At 44.3% G+C, this 23,464-nt stretch overlaps 1 protein-coding gene across 1 annotated transcript in view; it reads right to left on the bottom strand.

Annotated features, from left to right (window-relative positions):
• Positions 1-312: 312 nt before the first annotated feature.
• Positions 313-23,464, bottom strand: part of LOC149428393 (uncharacterized) — a 32,278-nt gene continuing 9,126 nt past the window's right edge. The window contains exons 2-3 of the mRNA XM_089667469.1: positions 22,369-22,470; positions 313-7,640 (exon numbers count right to left, since the gene is read on the bottom strand). Of these exons, the coding sequence (XP_089523595.1) occupies positions 4,000-7,640; positions 22,369-22,470 (3,743 nt within the window). The 3' untranslated portion in view covers positions 313-3,999. The remainder of the gene's footprint in view (positions 7,641-22,368; positions 22,471-23,464) is intronic.

A 23,464-nucleotide genomic window follows, 5' to 3' on the forward strand; every position in this document is an offset into this window, starting at 1 on the left:
AAATCATGGTGGAGCTTCCAATAAATGTCGAAGATTCAGTCCCTGAGAGGTCCCAAAAGTGGGCAAAATTCCAGAAAGAAATAACGGGGCTTTCAAGAGATCACCGGGAAAGAAGACAGAAAAAGGGGGACAACCAAAGTCTTATTGTGTACAAACGGGGCGACTCCAGGTCAGCCGGGGGTAGAGCTGTGTGGATGTACGCTGTGACGGGAGTGACTTTTGGGGGTGGGGAGACCCCTGTCTCAGCTCCCCATGTTCCTCTTATGTGTAAGTCACCCTGTGCCTGTTAAGGGTACATGGTGAAATGTCACCCTGAAATGTCACCCTGTACCCCTAACAGGCACAGGGTGACTTACACATAATGGGAACATGGGGAGCCGAGACAGAGGTCCCCCCACCCCCAAAAGTCACTCCCGTCACATACGCCATTGGGTATACATTTCGTTTTTCCCCTTCTGGTGGATGAATTGGATGGACTTGCGTCTTATCAACCAGATGTAACAGCCGTCTCTCTAAAACAACAAAAATATAACAAATGGCTAAAACCCCGTACTGATACAGGCGTATACGAACGAGGAACGTCAGAAAATCGGTACGCTCTACGCGTTTCGCCTTGTATGAAGACATGACACTTGTGCCGAAACATGAATCAAATAGCTGCAGGATGGAACCGAGATGATATAAATCATATCCAACCAATAATGCTGAAATATCAAATCGATACACGGGATGGAACCGAGATAAATTAATATCCAACCAAAGAAGCGTACAATCAGGAAACCGTCCAAGAGAGAGAATTTTTTTTTTTGGGGGGGGGGGGGGAATCAAATCCCTCCATACATAGTGATGTGGATGGACCTCCAATCCTTCCCTATTATCTCGGTTCCATCCCGTGTATCTATTTAATATTTCAGCACAAGTGTTACTTCTTCATTCAGTCACGGTATTGAAGCGAAACGCGTCGACTATCAATTTCTAACGTCCTCTTTTGTATACGCCTGTATACCTGATTGATATTCTTGTGCTGAAATAGGAATCAAAAAGATACATGATGGAACCAAGATAATAAAGGGGTAGGGGGTCCATATGCTGTCCACCATACTGCCCCGAACTACATCACTGACCTAATATCCAAGTACCGCCCAACACGCACACTCCGCTCCTCACAAGACCTCCTTCTCTCTAGTTCCCTGGTCTCCTCCTCCCATGCCCGCCTCCAGGACTTCTCCAGGGTGTCACCCATCCTCTGGAACTCCCTGCCCTAACCCATCAGATTATCACCTACTCTCCTCTCCTTTAGGCACACCCTGAAAACCCATCTCTTCAGGGAAGCCTACCCCACCCCCTGCTAACTTGCCGACCTCCTCCACTCTTCCTACCACTCCATCCCCCACAGCTATCTCCTCCTGTGCCACCCATCCCCCCCTCCTAGATTGTAAGCTCCAAGGAGCAGGGCCCTCAATCCCCTCATGTTTTGCATTGTATTGTTCTGTCACATGTTCTGTCCCCCTCTGTAATGTACAGCGCTGAGCGAACTATCGGCGCTTTATAAATACTGTATAATAATTATAAATAATATGCGGAGCTCCCGCCCAATTTTTTTTTTTCGTATCTCTGCTCTCTTGGACGGTTTCTTGATTGTGTGCTTCTTTGGCGGTTATTGGTTGTATATTATTTATGTTATCTCGGTTCCATCCTATGTATCGATACGTGTGATAATTCAGCACAAGTGTAATTTCTTCATTCAAGGTATACAGGGTCCTGAGGAAGCCGAGTTCTCCACGAAACGCGTAGCCCGTATAGGTTTCTAACACCCTTCTTTGTATATTTATGGTGTTTTAGCCATTATATATTTGTAATTTTTGGGTCAGCTGATGTCTACTTGTAGACAATACAAAGATTTTGGTTTTGATATTTCAGCACAAGTGTAATTTCTTCCTTCAGGGAGTACAGGGTATTGAAGAGTCGAAACGCGTAGACTATTTCTAACATCCTTTTGGTATACGCCTGTATAACTGATTGATATTCTTGTGCTGAAATATAAATCAAAAAGATACATGATAGAACCAATAGGGAGGGGTAGGGGGTCCATATGCAGAGTTCCCGCCCAATTTTTTCCCCCCCATCTATCTGCTCTCTTGGACGGTTTCTTGATTGTGTGCTTCTTTGGCTGTTATTGGTTGTATATTTGTTATCTCGGTTCCATCCCGTGTATCAATTTGTTTGATATTTCAGCACAAGGCATACAGGGTCCTGAGGAAGCCGAGTTCTCCACGAAACGCGTAGCCCGTAGAGATTTCTAACACCCTTCTTGGTATATTTATGGTGTTTTAGCCATTTTTATATATTTGTCATTTTAGGGGCAGCTGATGTCCACTTGTAGACAATACAAAGACATTGGTTTTGATATTTCAGCACAAATGTAATTTCTTCATTCAAGGAGTACTGGGTATTGAAGAATCGAAACGCGTAGACTATTCAAACATCCTTTTTGGTATACGCCTGTATAACCATGATGGATATTATTGTGCTGAAATATAAATCAAAATGAGACATGATGGAACCAAGATAATAGGGAGGGGTTGGGGGTCCATATGCTGAGTTTTGAGCGCTCCACCCAATTTTTTCCCCATTTCTCTGCCCTCTTGTATGCTTTTTTGGTTGGATATTATTATATTATCTCGGTTCCATCCTGTGTATCGATTTGATATTTCAGCACAAGTGTAATTTCTTTCTTCAAGGAGTACAGGGTATTGAAGTAGCGAAACGCGTAGACTATCAATTTCGAACATCTTTTCTTGTATAGGTCTGCATAACTGATTGATATTCTTGTGCTGAAATATAAATCAAAAAGATACATGATGGAACCAAGATAATAGGGAGGGGTAGGGGGTCCATATGTTGAGCTCCCGCCCAATTTTCTTTTTTGTATCTCTGCTCTCTTGGACAGTTTCTTGATTGTGTGCTTCTTTGGCTGTTATTGGTTGTATATTATTTGTTATCTCGGTTCTATCCTGTGTATGAATTTGTGTGATCTTTCCACACAAGGCATACAGGGTCCTGAGGAAGCCGAGTTCTCCACGAAACGCGTAGCCCGTATTGATTTCTAACACCCTTCTTTGTATATTTATGGTGTTTTAGCCATTATTATATATTTGTAATTTTAGGGGCAGCTGATGTCCACTTGTAGACAATACAAAGACATTGGTTTTGATATTTCAGCACAAATGTAATTTCTTCATTCAAGGAGTACAGGGTATTGAATAATCGAAACGCGTAGACTATTTCTAACATCCTTTTTTGTATAGGTCTGTATAACTATGATTGATATTCTTGTGCTGAAATAGGAATCAAAGAGATACATGATGGAGCCAAGATAATAGGGAGGGGTTAGGGGGTCCATATGCCGAGTTCCCGCCCAATTTTGTTTCGTCTTTCCGTTCTCTTGGACGGTTTCTTGATTGTGTGCTTCTTTGGTTGGATCTTGTTATCTCGGTGCCATCCTGTGTATCTATTTGATATTTCAGCACAAGTGTAATTTGTTCATTCAAGGAGTACAGGGTATTGAAGAATCGAAACGCGTAGCCCGTATTGATTTCTAACACCCTTCTTTGTATCCCCCTGTATATATTTATGGTGTTTTAGCCGTTTTTATATATTTGTAATTTCAGGGGCAGCGGATGTCCACTTGTAGACAATACAAAGACTTTGGGTATAACCTATGGCTATGTATCCATTGTGGGGGATAGAATGAAAGTCCTCTCATCTCTTTCTGGAATTTTTTCTTCCCTACTGTGACCGGGATAAATGGAAACCATCATGAATGAAGTGGAACTACCCTACGCTTGCTCTTGCCGCAGTGCGGAACTATCTGGTGCCCTCAGGATGGTGTCAAAAGTGCTATGAAACGAGATTTTCTGCCCCGATTGTGCAATTCACAGCCTTGAAGACCATAAATATGAGTAGAAGTCCATTAGGTGGGCACAAGGCCGAAGGTTATCAAAGCTGATAATTCTCTAAATGGTACAAAGTGTCTGGAGGGGCATGGTCAGCGTAGGACACCCCAGAAGTATAGAGCAGTGGGCTGTCCTCCTTGACGGCCATATTGCACACACGTTGGTGCTTCAGAGAAGCAGAATGGGACCTAAAGGTCTTCCCGCATAACCGGCAGAAATACGGGCATTCTCCCGTGTGTGTCCTCAAGTGCTTCACCAAGTCTGACTTCTGTACAAACCCTCTCGCACACTCTTCACACTTGTACGGCCGCTCCCCGCTGTGCGTCCTCGAGTGTTTGACGACCGCCGAGCGGTCGATGAACCGTTTGTCGCAGAAGTCACATTTGTAGGGTTTTTCGCCCGTGTGGGTTCTGATGTGCTTCGCCAGGTCGGAGTTCTGGATGAACCCCTTCTGACAGATGGGGCAGCGGTAAGGCTTGTCGCCGGTGTGCGATCGCATGTGTTTGACCAGAGCTGACCGCTGACTGACCACCTTCCCGCATACGGTACAAGTATGCGGCTGCTGTGCTCTGTGAGTGGCTCTGTGGACCCGGAAAGCAGAGTTGTCGGTGAACGTTTGGTCGCAGTGCGGGCAAGCGTACACCTTCGTCTTTGCGACTGATGCCTTGCGTTCTGCCGAAGATGGGAGGATGCTCTTCAAACTGCTAAGAGGCCTGGCCACCGCAGAACCCACGTGGAGCTTTGGTACCAAACTTCTGGGGTCGTCCTCAGATTCTCCCCAATACGTGATTGGCTGGTGCAGATTTGAGGGAACAGGAAGAGAGCTTCCCTCCATTTCAGTCCCGGGAGCTGTAAGGTGCTTCTGCTGGTGTTTAGCCAAGCTGGACTTCTCAATGAAGCTTCTACCGCAGACACTGCAGCTATACGGGCGTTCGCCCGTGTGCGTGCGATAATGTTTTACGAGATCCGACTTCTGGATGAAGCCTTTTTCGCACACGTTACAGACGTAAGGGCGTTCCCCTGTATGAATACGTAAATGTTTAACGAGCACCGACCGGTGGCCAAAGGTCTTCCCACACTCGCTGCATGGAAACAACCTCTCTCTGCTAATGTCTGCTTTCTCCTTGGGCAACGGTAGACCGACCTTCTCATCGTGGCCAACTGTAATGATGGAAATCTCTTCTAAAAAATCGGAGGTCTGCTGTTTTTGGACATTGTGCCCCTTCAGGTGTCTATGAAGGTTTGAGCTGCAGCTAAAGCCCTTTCCGCACTCGCTGCACGAAAAGGGCTGAACTCTGTTGTGGATCCTCCGGTGTTTGGCCAACGAGGACGCCTCGGTAAAGCTCTTGTAACATTCAGGACAATGGAAAGGCTTTTCACCGGAGTGAATCCTTTGGTGCTTCACCAGGTCCGACCTCTGGATGAAACCCTTGTTACACTCCGTACATTGGTATGGCCGAACCCCCGTGTGGGTTCGAAGATGTTTCACCAAATCGGAAGTCTGAAAGAAGCTCTTGGGGCACCTGTCACACAAGTACTGTTTCTCGGCGTTGTGAGTTCGGAGATGTTTTCTAAGGCTGGTTTTGTGGGGGAAGGTTTTGGCGCATTCTGGGCACTGGTGCGGGAGACCCTTCTGCTCAGCGTTGTTCGGGTTAACAGGGTCTACGAGGACAATCTCATGGAAGGCGGTAGCAGCAGGTGGGGTCTCTGTAGAGTGGACCTCGAGGTGCTTGACCAAATCCAAACTTTGCTTGAAGGTTCTTTTACAATGCGGACAGTGGTACGGCCTCTGCACTGCATGAGTTCTGCGATGTTTTGCCAGCGACGAGCCTTCCGTGAACCTTTTATTACATTCCGGGCAGTGATAAGGTTTCTCTCCGCTGTGAATTCTTTGGTGTTTGACCAAGTCGGAGTTTTGGATGAAGCTTTTACTGCACTGGTCACAGGAATAAGGTTTTTGCACCAAGTGAGTCCTCATGTGCTTGTTTAAGGAAGACCGATGGATGAAGGCTTTGTCGCAGATGTTGCACTGGAACGCCCTTTCCCCCGTGTGGCATCTGATGTGTTTAATTATAGCTGACCTCTCTGTGAAGGTCTTATCACAGTGCTGGCACGAGTAAGGGCTCTGTCCATCGTGAGTTCTCCAGTGTTTCTGGAGGTCGCTTTTCTGTTCGAAACTCTTTTGGCACAAGACGCAACAATGGCGTCTCGCTGAATGGTGGCTCTGGCAATGTCTCAAATATGTGGCCTTCTGAATAAAGGTAATGTTGCAGTCTTGGCACCGAAAGAGCTGGTCATTGCAGTGCAACTTTTTATGCTTCAAAAACCTCGACAACTGCATGAAGGACTGACCACACTCGACACATTCGTAAGAGAGGGAAACCCCATCCGCTGAGCTCTGTTGTCTAAAGTGGACCCTCTGGTGTTTCAGAAGGTCCGACTTCTGTATGAAGCGCTGATTGCACTGAAGACACATAAATGGCCGCTCTCCGTTGTGGCTCCTCTGATGTAATATTAGAGTCGACCTTTGAGTGAAACCTTTCCCGCACTCCGTACACTTGTAGGGTTTATCTTTGCTATGGACCTTCTGGTGTTTGGATAAAGCCGACCTTTCGGTGAAGGTCTTCTGGCAAAGCGCGCACCGATAGGGACGTTCCCCCGTGTGCGTCCGAAGATGTTTCACCAGGTCTGACCTCTGAATGAAGCCTTTGTGGCACTCCTGGCACCGGAAAGGCCGCTCTCCAGAGTGGGTCCACATATGCTTCTTCAGGTCAGAGTTCTGGATAAAGGCCTTCTCACACTGCGGACACTGGAAGGATCTCTGCCTCGAGTGCACCTGTTGGTGCCGAACAAATGACGTCCGATGCCTGAAAGACTTTCCGCAACGAGCGCAACTGAAAGGAGAATCTTTTGGGTGAATTTCTTCTTGCTTGCACTTGGTAGGTTCTGCTCTGCTCCGCGCATTGTTGGAGACCTTTTTATGAACTTCCATATGTCTAAGGAGGACGGTTTTGGAGGTGAAGCTTTTCGGACACTCAGCGCAGCGGTAAGGGCGGTCGCCGCTGTGCGTCCTCTTGTGTTTCATCAAAGAGGAACTTTCCGCAAACCGTTTATCGCAAATGGAGCAGCTGTAAGGTTTTTCCCCTGTGTGGGTACGATGGTGTTTCACCAGGTCCGAGTTCTGAATGAAGGACTTGCCGCAGACGGTACATGGATAAGGCCTGTGCCCGGTGTGTGTCCTGAGATGCTTCGTTAAGGTGGACCTCTGAGTGTACGTTTTATGGCACAGTGGGCACTTGTAAGGCCTATTCATATTAGGAGCCCGCTGGTGGCTGAGCAGAGAGGACTGCCCCTGAGGAGGCTGGGTATTCTTGTGTTTCAGCAGGTCGGTGTTCTGTGTAGAGTTACATAGAGAGCTCCATTGGGGTCTCTTCATCTTGCAGCAACTTTGATGCCTCTCAACTGTTTGGTAGCAGCTGAAGTTTTTCCCGCAGTGACAACAGATATGAGGTTTTTCTTCGGGGGTCACATCATATGAGATGTTAAGAAGAGGGAATTCCGGCATCTCCTCTTCCACCTTTATTCCCGACGGCAGGAGGTCACCGGCCAGATCTTCACCATGAAGCATTTCCCCAAGACCCAGATGATCACATCCATCTCCGGCTTCTCTCTTAAGAGGTCCATCTGTCAGGAGAGATATGGAAAGGAGAATTGTTATCCACGAACATGAAGGCCACAAAATAAAGATCTAAAAACAAAAATTTTAGTTTTTTTCCCCATTTTGAAAACAGAAGCGAATAGTTACCCGTCAGATGTTTTTTTGCCATCTAAGTTCTAATGAGGGAATTTGACTTCGCTTCCCGTCCTATATGCACAACAGGAAGTGAGAGGAAACATCTCCATAGTGAAGGAGTTGTCCTCTAAGATAACTGCCACCAGAACAGGTGTCCTCTAAGATAACTGCCACCAGCAAAGGTGACCTCTAAGATAACTGCCACCAGAACAGGTGTCCTCTAAGATAACTGCCACCAGAACAGGTGTCCTCTAAGATAACTGCCACCAGCAAAGGTGTCCTCTAAGATAACTGCCACCAGCAAAGGTGTCCTCTAAGATAACTGCCACCAGAACAGGTGTCCTCTAAGATAACTGCCACCAGAACAGGTGTCCTCTAAGATAACTGCCACCAGAACAGGTGTCCTCTAAGATAACTGCCACCAGAACAGGTGTCCTCTAAGATAACTGCCACCAGCAAAGGTGTCCTCTAAGATAACTGCCACCAGCAAAGGTGTCCTCTAAGATAACTGCCACCAGCAAAGGTGTCCTCTAAGATAACTGCCACCAGAACAGGTGTCCTCTAAGATAACTGCCACCAGCAAAGGTGTCCTCTAAGATAACTGCCACCAGCAAAGGTGTCCTCTAAGATAACTGCCACCAGCAAAGGTGTCCTCTAAGATAACTGCCACCAGAACAGGTGTCCTCTAAGATAACTGCCACCAGAACAAGTGTCCTCTAAGATAACTGCCACCAGAACAGGTGTCCTCTAAGATAACTGCCACCAGAACAGGTGTCCTCTAAGATAACTGCCACCAGAACAGGTGTCCTCTAAGATAACTGCCACCAGAACAGGTGTCCCTAAGATAACTGCCACCAGCAAAGGTGTCCTCTAAGATAACTGCCACCAGCAAAGGTGTCCTCTAAGATAACTGCCACCAGAACAAGTGTCCTCTAAGATAACTGCCACCAGAACAGGTGTCCTCTAAGATAACTGCCACCAGAACAGGTGTCCTCTAAGATAACTGCCACCAGAACAGGTGTCCTCTAAGATAACTGCCACCAGAACAAGTGTCCTCTAAGATAACTGCCACCAGAACAGGTGTCCTCTAAGATAACTGCCACCAGAACAAGTGTCCTCTAAGATAACTGCCACCAGAACAAGTGTCCTCTAAGATAACTGCCACCAGAACAGGTGTCCTCTAAGATAACTGCCACCAGAACAGGTGTCCTCTAAGATAACTGCCACCAGAACAGGTGTCCCTAAGATAACTGCCACCAGAACAGGTGTCCTCTAAGATAACTGCCACCAGAACAGGTGTCCTCTAAGATAACTGCCACCAGAACAGGTGTCCTCTAAGATAACTGCCACCAGAACAGGTGTCCTCTAAGATAACTGCCACCAGAACAGGTGTCCTCTAAGATAACTGCCACCAGAACAGGTGTCCTCTAAGATAACTGCCACCAGAACAGGTGTCCTCTAAGATAACTGCCACCAGAACAAGTGTCCTCTAAGATAACTGCCACCAGAACAGGTGTCCTCTAAGATAACTGCCACCAGAACAGGTGTCCTCTAAGATAACTGCCACCAGAACAGGTGTCCTCTACGATAACTGCCACCAGAAAAGGTGTCCTCTAAGATAACTGCCACCAGAACAAGTGTCCTCTAAGATAACTGCCACCAGAACAAGTGTCCTCTAAGATAACTGCCACCAGAACAAGTGTTTTCTACGATAACTGCCACCAGAAAAGGTGTCCTCTAAGATAACTGCCACCAGAAAAGGTGTCCCCATAGGAAGAGTTCCACTTTTTATCCTGGTGACAAATCAAAATTTTGTATTTCCCACCACTTTCTGTTTCAGGTCACCAGGAAAAAGAGGGTGAAATCTCCCCCAGCCGAGACAGACGGCAAAATAAACCCGCCAGAGGTTCTAACCCTACCAACACTACAAATGAGGGATTTTTGTACTCATCCTGAAAACCGTTTATTTGGAGTCCATTGAAGGAGACAGGAATTCAGATACTGTTGGGTTACACTGCTACCTACAGGAGCATCGGACACTAGCAAACAAAAAAAAATTGTAGGCCGGCCCAGGATAATCTCTCCTCTGCTAAGCAGGCCTCGGTTTGCAGCAAGCAGCACCAAGAGTATGAATCCAACATAGAGGGGTGGGACATGTGTGGACCTCAATGGACTCCAATAAACAAATTTTAGGGTTAATACAAAAATCTCATTTTCTTCCTCATATCTTGAGGGACACAGAAGTCCAGATGTTGTCATGTTGTCTAAAAGCAGCTCAATGGAAGGGTAAGTCAGCAACAACCACTAACAGGTGAAGAAGAATGAAGAAGGAGGAGGAAAGGAGGAAGAGGAAGGAGGAAAGAAGGAGGAAGGAGGGAGGGAGGGAGGAAGGAGGAAAGAAGGAGGAAAGAAGGAGTGAGGGAGGGAGGAAGGAGGAAAGAAGGAGGGAGGGAGGGAGGAAGGAGGAAAGAAGGAGGGAGGGAGGGAGGAAGGAGGAAAGAAGGAGGAAGGGAGGAAGGAGAAAGGGAGGAAGGAGGAAGGGAGGAAGGAGGAAGGGAGGAAGGAGGAAGGGAGGAAGGGAGGAAGGAGGAAGGGAGGAAGGAGGAAGGGAGGAAGGAGGAAGGGAGGAAGGAGGAAGGGAGGAAGGGAGGGAGGAAGGAAGGAAGGAAGGAAGGAAGGAGGGAGAAGGAAGAAAGGAGAAGGAAGAAAGGAGAAGGAAGAAAGGAGAAGGAAGGAAGGAAGGAAGGAAGGAAGGAGAAGGAAGGAAGGAAGGAGAAGGAAGGAAGGAAGGAAGGAAGGAGAAGGAAGGAAGGAAGGGGAAGGAAGGAAGGAGAAGGAAGGAAGGAAGGAGAAGGAAGGAAGGAAGGAAGGAAGGGGAAGGAAGGAAGGAGAAGGAAGGAAGGAGAAGGAAGGAAGGAGAAGGAAGGAAGGAGAAGGAAGGAAGGAGAAGGAAGGAAGGAGAAGGAAGGAAGGAGAAGGAAGGAAGGAGAAGGAAGGAAGAAAGGAGAAGGAAGAAAGGAGAAGGAAGGAAGGAAGGAGAAGGAAGGAAGGAAGGAAGGAAGGAGAAGGAAGGAAGGAAGGGGAAGGAAGGAAGGAGAAGGAAGGAAGGAGAAGGAAGGAAGGAGAAGGAAGGAAGGAGAAGGAAGGAAGGAGAAGGAAGGAAGGAGAAGGAAGGAAGGAGAAGGAAGGAAGGAGAAGGAAGGAGAGAGGAAGGAAGGAAGGAAGGAAAGGAGGGAAGGAGGGAAGGAGGGAAGGGAAGGAGAAGGAAGAAACGAAGGAGAAGGAAGAAACGAAGGAGAAGGAAGAAACGAAGGAGAAGGAAGAAACGAAGGAGAAGGAAGAAACGAAGGAGAAGGAAGAAACGAAGGAGAAGGAAGAAACGAAGGAGAAGGAAGAAACGAAGGAGAAGGAAGAAACGAAGGAGAAGGAAGAAACGAAGGAGAAGGAAGAAACGAAGGAGAAGGAAGAAACGAAGGAAAAGGAAGAAACGAAGGAGAAGGAAGAAACGAAGGAGAAGGAAGAAACGAAGGAGAAGGAAAAAGGGAAAATAGGAGGAGGAAAAAAGCAGTGGCTTAATGGTTAGCACATCTGCCTTGTAGTAAGTGGGTTATGGGTTCGATTCCCGACCATGGTATCTCCTGCATGGAGTTTGCATGTTCTCCCTGTGCTTGCGTGGGTTTCCTCCGGGTACTCCGGTTTCCTCCCACCCTCCAAAGACATGCTGGGAGGTGAATGGATTCCTGTCCAAAATTGGCCCTAATATGTGTATGTATGAATGAACGTTAGGGACTTTAGACTGTATGCCCCTCGGGGGCGGGGACTGATGTGAATGTACAATATATATATATAATGTAAAGCGCTGTGTAAATTGACAGCGCTATATAAGTACCTGAAATAAATGAGGAAAGAAGGAAGGAAGGAAGAAGTTACCAAAGGAGGCCGAGCCCCCTTTCAGACAGGGTAACCTGCCAACATGGCCAGAGGGATGACATAGAAATAAATTAGAAGCTCATGACTGACATGGAGAAAGCCACCTCCAGAATGGCTCCACGTGGAAGAGAACACTAAAAACCGTGAGTAAGCAAGAAGCTCATCGACCAGAACACACCAAAAACAGGTGGAACAACTAATTGAACTAATTGCTATATAGAGAAAAAAGACCTACAACCTGATGTGGTCAACAAGGAACAGACCTAGCAAGTAAAAACAGGTTCTGCTGAGAAGACCGGCCAATCTATGGGGAAAGGCCCTTCCTTAAGCCTTTCCACCCTTGACCTACTAGGATCAAAGGAGGAGAACTCTGTCTCTAAAGAGAAAGTCTGGTCAACTTAGACCTACCAGGGAATCCCCGAAATCACAGCAACCTACAACAGTGTGGTGACTCCTAGAAGTGCCAGAGAACTTAGCAGTTTCAATCCCATGAAGTCATCATAGCTAAAGGAGTAGAGCACATGGAAGCACCCCCAGCAGGAGTAGGCAGTGGAATAGAGGTAGACCTCAGTCTCAGACTGGCAAGATGGGAACAACCAGATGAATCTAACTTCTTCCTCTAGTTCAGCGGTTCTCAACCTGGGGGTCGCGACCCCTTTGGGGGTCGAACGACCATTTCCCAGGGGTCGCCTAAGACCATCGGAAAACACATATTTCCGATGGTCTTAGGAACCCAGACACCGCTCCTGTCTCCGGCGATGTGTGGGCGGGATGATATGCTGCCCCTGTCACCGCCTCCTCGCCGCTGATTGGCCACCGGAACTGTAGCTCAGGAGAGGCACACAGGCGGCCAATCACCGGCGAGGAGGTGGAGCTTGGAGAGGAGGAGCCGAGCGGCAGCGCGCGGAGATCGAAGAAGATCGAGGGAGCTGCAGGAGCGAGTGAAGAGAGAGGCCAGAGAAGGAAGACAGCTGACAGGGAAGTGCAAATTTTGCTGCTGCAGCCAGGTATGCAGGATGTAGATGGGGGAGGGAGAGAGCGAGCCCAGGCTGGAGCAGGAGTCAGCAAGGTAAGTATCATTGGTGTCAGTGGGAGGGATAGTGCCCCATGATTGGTGTCACTAATACCAACGATGGGGCACTATTCCTCCCCTCACTGACACCAACGATGGGGCACTATTCCTCCCCTCACTGACACCAACGATGGGGCACTATTCCTCCCCCCACTGACACCAACGATGGGGCACTATTCCTCCCCCCACTGACACCAACGATGGGGCACTATTCCTCCCCTCACTGACACCAACGATGGGGCACTATTCCTCCCCCCACTGACACCAACGATGGGGCACTATTCCTCCCCCCACTGACACCAACGATGGGGCACTATTCCTCCCCCCACTGACACCAACGATGGGGCACTATTCCTCCCCCCACTGACACCAACGATGAGACACTATTCCTCCCCTCACTGACACCAACGATGAGGCACTATTCCTCCCCCCACTGACACCAACGATGGGGCACTATTCATCCCACTGATACCAATGATGGGGCACTATTCATCCCACTGACATCAGTGATGGGGCGCTATTCCTCCCACAGACACCAATGATGGGGCACTATTCCTCCCACTGACACCAATGATGGGGCACTATTCCTCCCACTGACACCAATGATGGGGCACTATTCCTCCACTGATACCAATGATGGGGCACTATTCCTCCCACTGACACCAATGATGGGGCACTATTCCTCCCACTGATACCAATGATGGGGCACTATTCCTCCCACTGATACCAATGATGGGGCACTATTCCTCCCACTGACATCAAAGATGGGGCACTATTCCTCCCACAGACACCAATGATGGGACACTATTCCTCCCACTGACACCAATGATGGGACACTATTCCTCCCACTGATACCAATGATGGGACACTATTCCTCCCACTGATACCAACGATGGGGCACTATTCCTCCCACTGACACCAACGATGGGGCACTATTCCTCCCACTGACACCAATGATGGGGCACTATTCCTCCCACTGACACCAATGATGGGGCACTATTCCTCCCACTGACACCAATGATGGGGCACTATTCCTCCCACTGACACCAATGATGGGGCACTATTCCTCCCACTGATACCAACGATGGGGCACTATTCCTCCCACTGACACCAATGATGGGGCACTATTCCCCCCACTGATATCAACGATGGGACACTATTCCTCCCACTGACACCAATGATGGGGCACTATTCCTCCCACTGCAAAATTACAGTTATGAAGTAGCAACGAAAATAATTTTATGGTTGGGGGTCACCACAACATGAGGAACTGTATTAAGGGGTCGCGGCATTAGAGAGGTTGAGAACCACTGCTCTAGGTGTCTCTGGGCAACCCCAGAGAGATCCTGCTAAAGCAGAACCTAACTTTCTCTAATCTCAATCCATAGGTCTACAATATTTCTGATCCCCCCAGATCCAGCAAAGAGACTCAATGTTCATGGGGCGAGGGAGAGGAATCAGGGAAGAACATTTGCCTTGTTGAAGGAAAACCCAGGGATAGGGTTTAAAGGATCTTCTTTTTGAGGCTGTAAATCAGCCAAGGAAGAAGAACCTAAACCCAGGTGGACTGATCCCCCAAATCATAAGGCATTCCCTGTTCCTGTCAGCAGACTAGTGTGTTCTGCCTACGGACAATCTGGGGAGGCACTGGGTCCTCCAACAGAGAACTTCACCTGCCACACAGAGTCTGAGACCCACCTAGGTGCATGAATCCCTCCCCCATAATCCGAGGCTACCTGATGAGAGGAACCAATTTCCAAAAGACTGTGCTTAAAGTGGTCAATGCGAGTGAATCTGAAACTCCTAGAAACATCCAGTGCAGAATCCAGAGTACTTTTCCAGCCACAGGAAGGACTCACATTCCTTCTTGGTGGTAAAGACACAGCCAACACCTAGAAGGCATCCAAAACATGAAACCTGCCTGAGTGGTGGGATCCAATGACGCAGAAGGAACCACCAGTTCTGGAAGCTGAAAAAGAATCCACAAAGATAATTCTCCAGTGAGAGACACCCGATGGACATGGGCAGAAGAATCATTACCAGCCACGCAATAAAGAGGCTGAATGACCACACCAGTGACCATCTGGTCCATACAAGCAGACTCAGACTGCTCAGAAACGTGGTATGCAACAGCAAAGAAGGCAGTCAAAGTAGACTGAGAACAGTTGGGAGAAAAGGAGACATCTCTGAGATGAGGGTCCTCCAAAGCTTCTGCAAAGGTGGAGAGAGGGGGAACTCTGTCTGATGACAAGAGGCCTGAAGGTAAACACGCTGTGGACCTTTACAGCAAGGATCAATGTTGGGTACCCTTGCCTACAGGTGACAGTTTCCAACTCTGAAACCTGATCTGGCTGGATCTTGCAGGCATTAAGCCCTTCTGGGAGGTGTTGTCCACTAAGACTCATAACACCTAGTCACATCGCCAGAAGCCATCTGATGATCCTACAGTGGGCTGCCAGGAAAAGGCACTTGGCTGAACACAAGGGTCAAAGTTCTTAGAAGCATTAGGTGTGCCTGGCTGACAAGGAGGACTCAGATTCGTATTCGGGTGAGGAAACGTCAAAGCTATGCCCTAGTGACCTAGTAAGTCAGAGGGTCCCTTTGGAGAAGGTGAACACTGAGGGGTACTAGGTACCACAGAGAGCCTTTCGTGCCCAAAGGCCAGGGGGTCTGGAAGAGAGTAGTAACCCAGATGAGAGAACTTCTACAAAGATGGAGCTGATACAAGAACAGGGTCCGGGGGTAAAATAAACCCAAGGTGACCAGAAAAGGTGCATCAATCTAGACAAGCTAGGAGAGAGCAGCCGAAGAGAGTGCCAGAAGAGGCAAAGGATTACCTGTGAATCCTCTCTACCTGAGTGCATGAAGAGCAAAATTACTCAAGAACCCACCAAGATTCAAAAATCAGTCCCCTTGTAGACCTAGGGGTCCATCATGCAGAAGGTTCTCCATGGGGTTCAGTAGGTTTTTGACTTGTAGCCTTGTGAGCCGAGAGCCAGGTCCTAGGAGTCCACAAGCACCTACTGCAGGAGTAGATGAAGGATAAGGGTGGGACTGAGCCAACCTCTCCTTGGACCTCTTACTTCAAAGCAGGTGCATGCTCTGGCCTCCCGTGAAATCCTTGATCATGGTATCAGCTGTAAGTCTGAAGACACGATGGGGGAGATTTACTAAAACTGGAGCACTCAGAATCTGGTGCAGCCGTGAATGGGAGCCAATCAGCTTCGAACGTCAGCTTGTTCAATTAGGTTTTGGCAATAAAACCTGGAAGCTGATTGGTTTCTATTGCCCCTCCCCTGCCCCTCTCCACCAGAACTGGGGGGGGGGTCACATGAGTTGAGTGAGGGAGAGAAACGATGGAATACAGTGAGTGTGCTTGCTTTGGAAGAACAAACCACCGACATTTCAGAATGGCACGCCTCCCTAAACCACCATTTACTATATTCCCTCCCAAAACCGAACAGTTCCAACTCGCTCTTAGGTGGGGCCCGGGGCCCCTTCTGGGTGCTGCCATTCCACATTAGAAAAGAGGTGTAGTGGAAAGGTCTTTGGAGCTCTGAAAGACCCAAATGCTGAAGACAACAGACTGCTCCTCCAAATGCAAAGTAGCGCTTACTGCATCAAGGAGAGCCGCCATCACCTCTCTGAGGGGACAGCAGGAGAAGGTGGTGCCTCCGGAGTCAGGGAGGGTCCCTGGTTTAAGGTCCCGGAAAGATCCAAGATTGGGAGCGCCCTTAGAGCCTCTGCGATTGGTATCCACCAGGAATTGGGGGATTTTGGCCGCCACGTCTTGTGTGAATGGAGTAAGGGACTCTGCCTCTCCTGATGGAGCCAAGAGACTCTCCGACGGGCAGACCCGACAGCCAGAGGGTGGCCGGACCCTCCGACGGGGAAGGCCCCGACAACCAGAGGGTCGCCGGACCTTCCGATGGGGAAGACCCAACAACCAGAGGGTCGCTGGACTCTCCGATGGAGAAACCCAACAACCAGAGGGTCGCTGGACCCTCTGATGGGGAAGACCCAACAACCAGAGGGTCGCCGGACCACCCGATGGGGAAGACCCGACAACCAGAGGGTCACTGGATTCCAGATGTGTGTTCCCGAAGGCTGGATTCACACTGGAGCGTAGCACTTTTCGCACGTTTTGACGCATAATTTTTGCGCGTTTTCATACAGCGTCAATTAGCCAATAGAGAAAAATTTTATATGTCGCATCATTTGTTGTTAGGTGGTTTTTTTTCTGTAAAGCTTCCATCAAGATTTTATTTCTTTTTCTATTTATTTCAGGTCCTTCTATAGCGCCATTAATTTACTCAGCACTTTACATATATATTGTACATTCGCATCAGTCCCCGCCCCCAAGGAGCGCACAATCTAAGGTCCCTAACTCCCATCATACATACACATATTAGGGACAATTTAGACAGGAGCCACCTACCAGCATGTCTTTGGAGCGTGGGAGGAAACCGGAGTACCTGGAGGAAACCCACACAGGCCCAAGAAGAACATGCAAACTCCAGGCAGGTGTTGCTGTGGTTGGGATTCGAACCAACGACCCGAGTACTGCCAGGCGGCACTGCTAACCATTTAGCCACTTTTTTTTTTTGTTAGGGTATTAATAATAATAATACTAATAAATGAAAAAATAAAAATGTAAAATAAACACAAATAAGAAAAATAAAATTCTTAAATAAATATGTAATAATAAATAACCCCCAACCTTAACTCCCGAACCCTGAAAATAAAAAAAAAATACAAATGTATTTATAAATAAATGACCCGAGTACTGCTAACCATTTAGCCACTTTTTTTTTGTTAGGGTATTAATAATAATAATACTAATAAATGAAAAAAAAATGTACAATAAATACATAAATAAGTAAAAAAAACAAATAAATATGTAATAATAAATAATTAACCCTTAACCTTAATATATATATATATATATATATATATATATATATATATATATATATATATTTTTTTTTTTTTAAATTATTAACAATGATAATAAAATAATAAACACCCAAACATTTTTATAATTATTATAATAGAATAATTATAAAATGTATTATAAATAAATGACCCAAGTACTGCCAGGTGGCAGCGCTAACCATTTAGCCACTTTTTTTTGTTAGGGTATTATTAATAATAATATTAATTATAATAATAATACTAATAAATGAAAAACAAAATGTAATAATAAATAATTAACCCCTAACCTTAACTCCCTAACCCTGAAAAAAATATTTTTTTTAATATATATATATATATATATATTTATTTATTTTTATTTTTTTTTTTAATTATTAACAATAATAAAATAATAAACACCCAAACATTTTATAACTATTATAATAGAATAAATGTAAAATAAACAAATAAAAATAACCATTAATAAAATTAATATATATTAATTAAACCTAACTTAAAAAAAAAAATATTATTACAGTATTATTAATAATAAAGTATTTTTTAAGGGTTAGGGAGTTCATTATTATATATTTATGATTATTTATAATTATTTGTGTATTTTATTTTACACTTATTAATAATTTTATTGGGGTTTTAATAATTTTATATTTGTTTTTAGAGTGTGAGAGTTCGGGGTTATTACATATTAATTTTATTTATTATAAATCATTTTTATTTGGGTGTTTATTTTTATTTGGGTGTTAAAAAATGTACAATACATAAATAAGTAAAAAAAACAAATAGACATGTAATAATAAATAATTAACCCTTAACCTTAATATATATATATATATATATATATATATATATATATATATATATATATATATATATTTTTTTTTTTTTTTTTTTTAATTATTAACAATGATAATAAAATAATAAACACCCAAACATTTTTATAATTATTATAATAGAATAATTATAAAATGTATTATAAATAAATGACCCAAGTACTGCCAGGTGGCAGCGCTAACCATTTAGCCACTTTTTTTTGTTAGGGTATTATTAATAATAATATTAATAATAATAATACTAATAAATGAAAAACAAAATGTAATAATAAATAATTAACCCCTAACCTTAACTCCCTAACCCTGAAAAATTTTTTTTTTTTAATATATTGATATATATATATATATATATATATATATATATATATATATATATATATATATTTATTTATTTATTTTTATTATTTTTTTTAATTATTAACAATAATAAAATAATAAACACCCAAACATTTTATAACTATTATAATAGAATAAATGTAAAATAAACAAATAAAAAGAACCATTAATAAAATTAATATATATTAATTAAACCTAACTTAAAAAAAAAAATATTATTACAGTATTATTATTAATAATAAAGTATTTTTTAAGGGTTAGGGAGTTCATTATTATATATTTATGATTATTTATAATTATTTGTGTATTTTATTTTACACTTATTAATAATTTTATTGGGGTTTTAATAATTTTATATTTGTTTTTAGAGTGTGAGAGTTCGGGGTTATTACATATTAATTTTATTTATTATAAATCATTTTTATTTGGGTGTTAAAAAATGTACAATAAATACATAAATAAGTAAAAAAAACAAATAGATATGTAATAATAAATAATTAACCCTTAACCTTAATATATATATATATATATATATATATATATATATATATATATATATATATATTTTTTTTTTTTTTTTAATTATTAACAATGATAATAAAATAATAAACACCCAAACATTTTTATAATTATTATAATAGAATAATTATAAAATGTATTATAAATAAATGACCCAAGTACTGCCAGGTGGCAGCGCTAACCATTTAGCCACTTTTTTTTGTTAGGGTATTATTAATAATAATATTAATAATAATAATACTAATAAATGAAAAACAAAATGTAATAATAAATAATTAACCCCTAACCTTAACTCCCTAACCCTGAAAAAAATTTTTTTTTAATATATTGATATATATATATATATATATTTATTTATTTTTATTATTTTTTTTAATTATTAACAATAATAAAATAATAAACACCCAAACATTTTATAACTATTATAATAGAATAAATGTAAAATAAACAAATAAAAATAACCATTAATAAAATTAATATATATTAATTAAACCTAACTTAAAAAAAATATTATTACAGTATTATTAATAATAAAGTATTTTTTAAGGGTTAGGGAGTTCATTATTATATATTTATGATTATTTATAATTATTTGTGTATTTTATTTTACACTTATTATTAATTTTATTGGGGTTTTAATAATTTTATATTTGTTTTTAGAGTGTGAGAGTTCGGGGTTATTACATATTAATTTTATTTATTATAAATCATTTTTATTTGGGTGTTTATTTTTATTTGGGTGTTAAAAAATGTACAATAAATACATAAATAAGTAAAAAAAACAAATAGATATGTAATAATAATTAATTAACCCTTAACCTTAATATATATATATATATATATATTTTTTTTTTTTTTAATTATTAACAATGATAATAAAATAATAAACACCCAAACATTTTTATAATTATTATAATAGAATAATTATAAAATGTATTATAAATAAATGACCCAAGTACTGCCAGGTGGCAGCGCTAACCATTTAGCCACTTTTTTTTGTTAGGGTATTATTAATAATAATATTGATAATAATAATACTAATAAATGAAAAACAAAATGTAATAATAAATAATTAACCCCTAACCTTAACTCCCTAACCCTGAAAAAAATATTTTTTTAATATATATATATATATATATATATATATATATATATATATATATATATATATATATATATATATATTTTTATTTTTTTTTTTTTTTTTTTTTTTTTTAATTATTAACAATAATAATAATAAAATAATAAACACCCAAACATTTTATAACTATTATAATAGAATAAATGTAAAATAAACAAATAAAAATAACCATTAATAAAATTAATATATATTAATTACACCTAACTTAAAAAAAAAAATATTATTACAGTATTATTATTAATAATAAAGTATTTTTTAAGGGTTAGGGAGTTCATTATTATATATTTATGATTTTTTATAATTATTTGTGTATTTTATTTTACACTTATTATTAATTTTATTGGGGTTTTAATAATTTTATATTTGTTTTTAGAGTGTGAGAGTTCGGGGTTATTACATATTAATTTTATTTATTATAAATCATTTTTATTTGGGTGTTTATTATTTTATCATCAATCGCGGGGAGGACGGCGGGCCAGCGCCAGGTGACAACCGAGGCCGCGAATGGCAGCGCGGGTAGGGAACGCGTACGCCCTCTACCCAGAACTGCAAAATCATGTGTGTGTATATATATAGAGGTGATTTTGCGCAGCCCTGTCGCAGTATTTCTGCTATGTCGCGGCGTGGAAGCGGTTAATTTTATTATATTTAATTTTAATTTTTTTTTTTTTTTTACTTATTTGCTATCAGAAGGGGTAGCGCTGGACAGGTGACAGGTACTCTTCAGACCCCAATGTCTCCCCCCTGCCCTTCGCACCGTCTAACCCGGCACAGGTCGGCTTGGCTGGAGGTGTCCCCTGGATGTAATGGGCAGGAAAGGGTGCACCTGGAACAGGAAGTGACATCACTTCCAGGTTGACTGCATGCCAGATCGTGGTATGGGTTTGCCTCCCCTAGCTGGTGGTTGCGTTCCCGGGCTCCGGTTAAGAGCGGGGAATCCCGGGAACCACGGGAGGAGGGGCCGCCGGCAGGACGGGGGGACTGTGCTGCCGGCTCTGTGAAAGCGATCAGCTTGTGATTAAAGGTTCACTCCTCGGACGATCGTATTACGTCCAAAGAGCAGAACTGGTTAGTAACATTCAGTACAAATATAGAAAGAACAAGAAGACCCCCCCACCCCACCCCCGTTGGGAAGAGACCCTTCTGCTTCTTCCATCCCTCAGAAATGGGGGAATACACCAGGAAAAGATCGTTTTAAAAACTGCCCCACGCAGAGTTAGAAAAAAAAAAAAATGCCGAATCATCGATCTCCCTCATACGTTTCTCTACTGCAATGGTGGGCAGAAGAACCGCGAGGAGCATTGCAGGTTGTCCACGCAGTGCCGGTCAGTGGGGTCTACTGTGACCGCGTCAGTCAGTGGGGTCTACGGAGACCGCGCCGGTGGTGTCTCAGCACCAACCCACTCTGCTCCTAGTGGAGAAGAGCGGAGTTCCTCCACCCACCAGAGTAGGATTGCTCCTAGTGGAGAAGAGCGGAGTTCCTCCACCCCCCAGAGTAGGATTGCTCCTATTGGAGAAGAGCGGAGTTCCTCCACCAGCCAGAGTAGGATTGCTCCTAGTGGAGAAGAGCGGAGTTCTTCCACCCACCAGAGTAGGATTGCTCCTAGTGGAGAAGAGCGGAGTTCCTCCACCCACCAGAGTAGGATTGCTCCTAGTGGAGAAGAGCGGAGTTCCTCCACCCCCCAGAGTAGGATTGCTCCTAGTGGAGAAGAGCGGAGTTCCTCCACCCACCAGAGTAGGATTGCTCCTAGTGGAGAAGAGCGGAGTTCCTCCACCCCCCAGAGTAGGATTGCTCCTAGTGGAGAAGAGCGGAGTTCCTCCACCCCCCAGAGTAGGACATTCGAGTGAAGACTCACCTAGACCAGCGTCTTCATCTCCGTCCTCCAGACCTTCCATGGACCACGGCTCTCCGCCACCTTCTAGTCGAGAGAGAATTTCCGGCTTCTGTATGTAGCACCCTGCGAGAGAAGGGCAGGAGAGGCTCAGGACGGGTCTGCCATTCGGCGAAAAAAACACGGGTTCACAGCAGCCGAACGTGGTGAGGAACATGTCCATCAAATGATCCCAAGATGGCCACCAAGTCCTCAGAGAAGAAACTACACAAATCTGAAATCCAGCAGAAGAAAACAAGAGGGCGCCTCTAAAGTGCAGAGACCTCGTTTCCCACTCAGCAGCGCCCTCTAGTATCCCTCCCAGGACTGGAGGTTAGATTTATGGAACCCATTCCTGCACCTTCACACCTCAGATCACCCCCCCCCCCCCGATTCCTGCACCTTCACACCTCAGATCCCCGATTCCTGCACCTTCACACCTCAGATCCCCCCCCGATTCCTGCACTTTCACACCTCAGATCCCACCCCCCCCGATTCCTGCACCTTCACGCCTCAGATCCCACCCCCCCGATTCCTGCACCTTCGCGCCTCAGATTCCCCCCCCCCCCAATTCCTGCACCTTCACACCTCAGATCCCACCCCCCCCATTCCTGCACTTTCACACCTCAGATCTCCCCCCCCCCCCCCCCCCGCCCCCCCCCGATTCCTGCACCTTCACACCTCAGATCCCACCCCCCCAATTCCTGCACCTTCACACCTCAGATCCCACCCACCCCCCCCCCCCCCCGATTCCTGCACCTACACACCTCAGACCCCCCCCAATTCCTGCACCTTCACACCTCAGATTCCCCCCCCCCCCCCCCCGATTCCTGCACCTTCACACCTCAGATCCCCCCCCGCCCCCCCCCCCCCCGATTCCTGCACCTTCACACCTCAGATCCCACCCCCCCCAATTCCTGCACCTTCACACCTCAGATCCCACCCCCCCCCCCCCCCGATTCCTGCACCTACACACCTCAGACCCCCCCCCCCCCCCCCAATTCCTGCACCTTCACACCTCAGATTCCCCCCCCCCCCCGATTCCTGGACCTTCACACCTCAGATCCCCCCCCGCCCCCCC

This window comes from Staurois parvus, unplaced genomic scaffold (genome assembly GCF_062004578.1).
Source record: "Staurois parvus isolate SC_StPar_1 unplaced genomic scaffold, SC_StPar_1.0 ptg003267l, whole genome shotgun sequence".
Lineage (NCBI taxonomy): Eukaryota > Metazoa > Chordata > Amphibia > Anura > Ranidae > Staurois > Staurois parvus.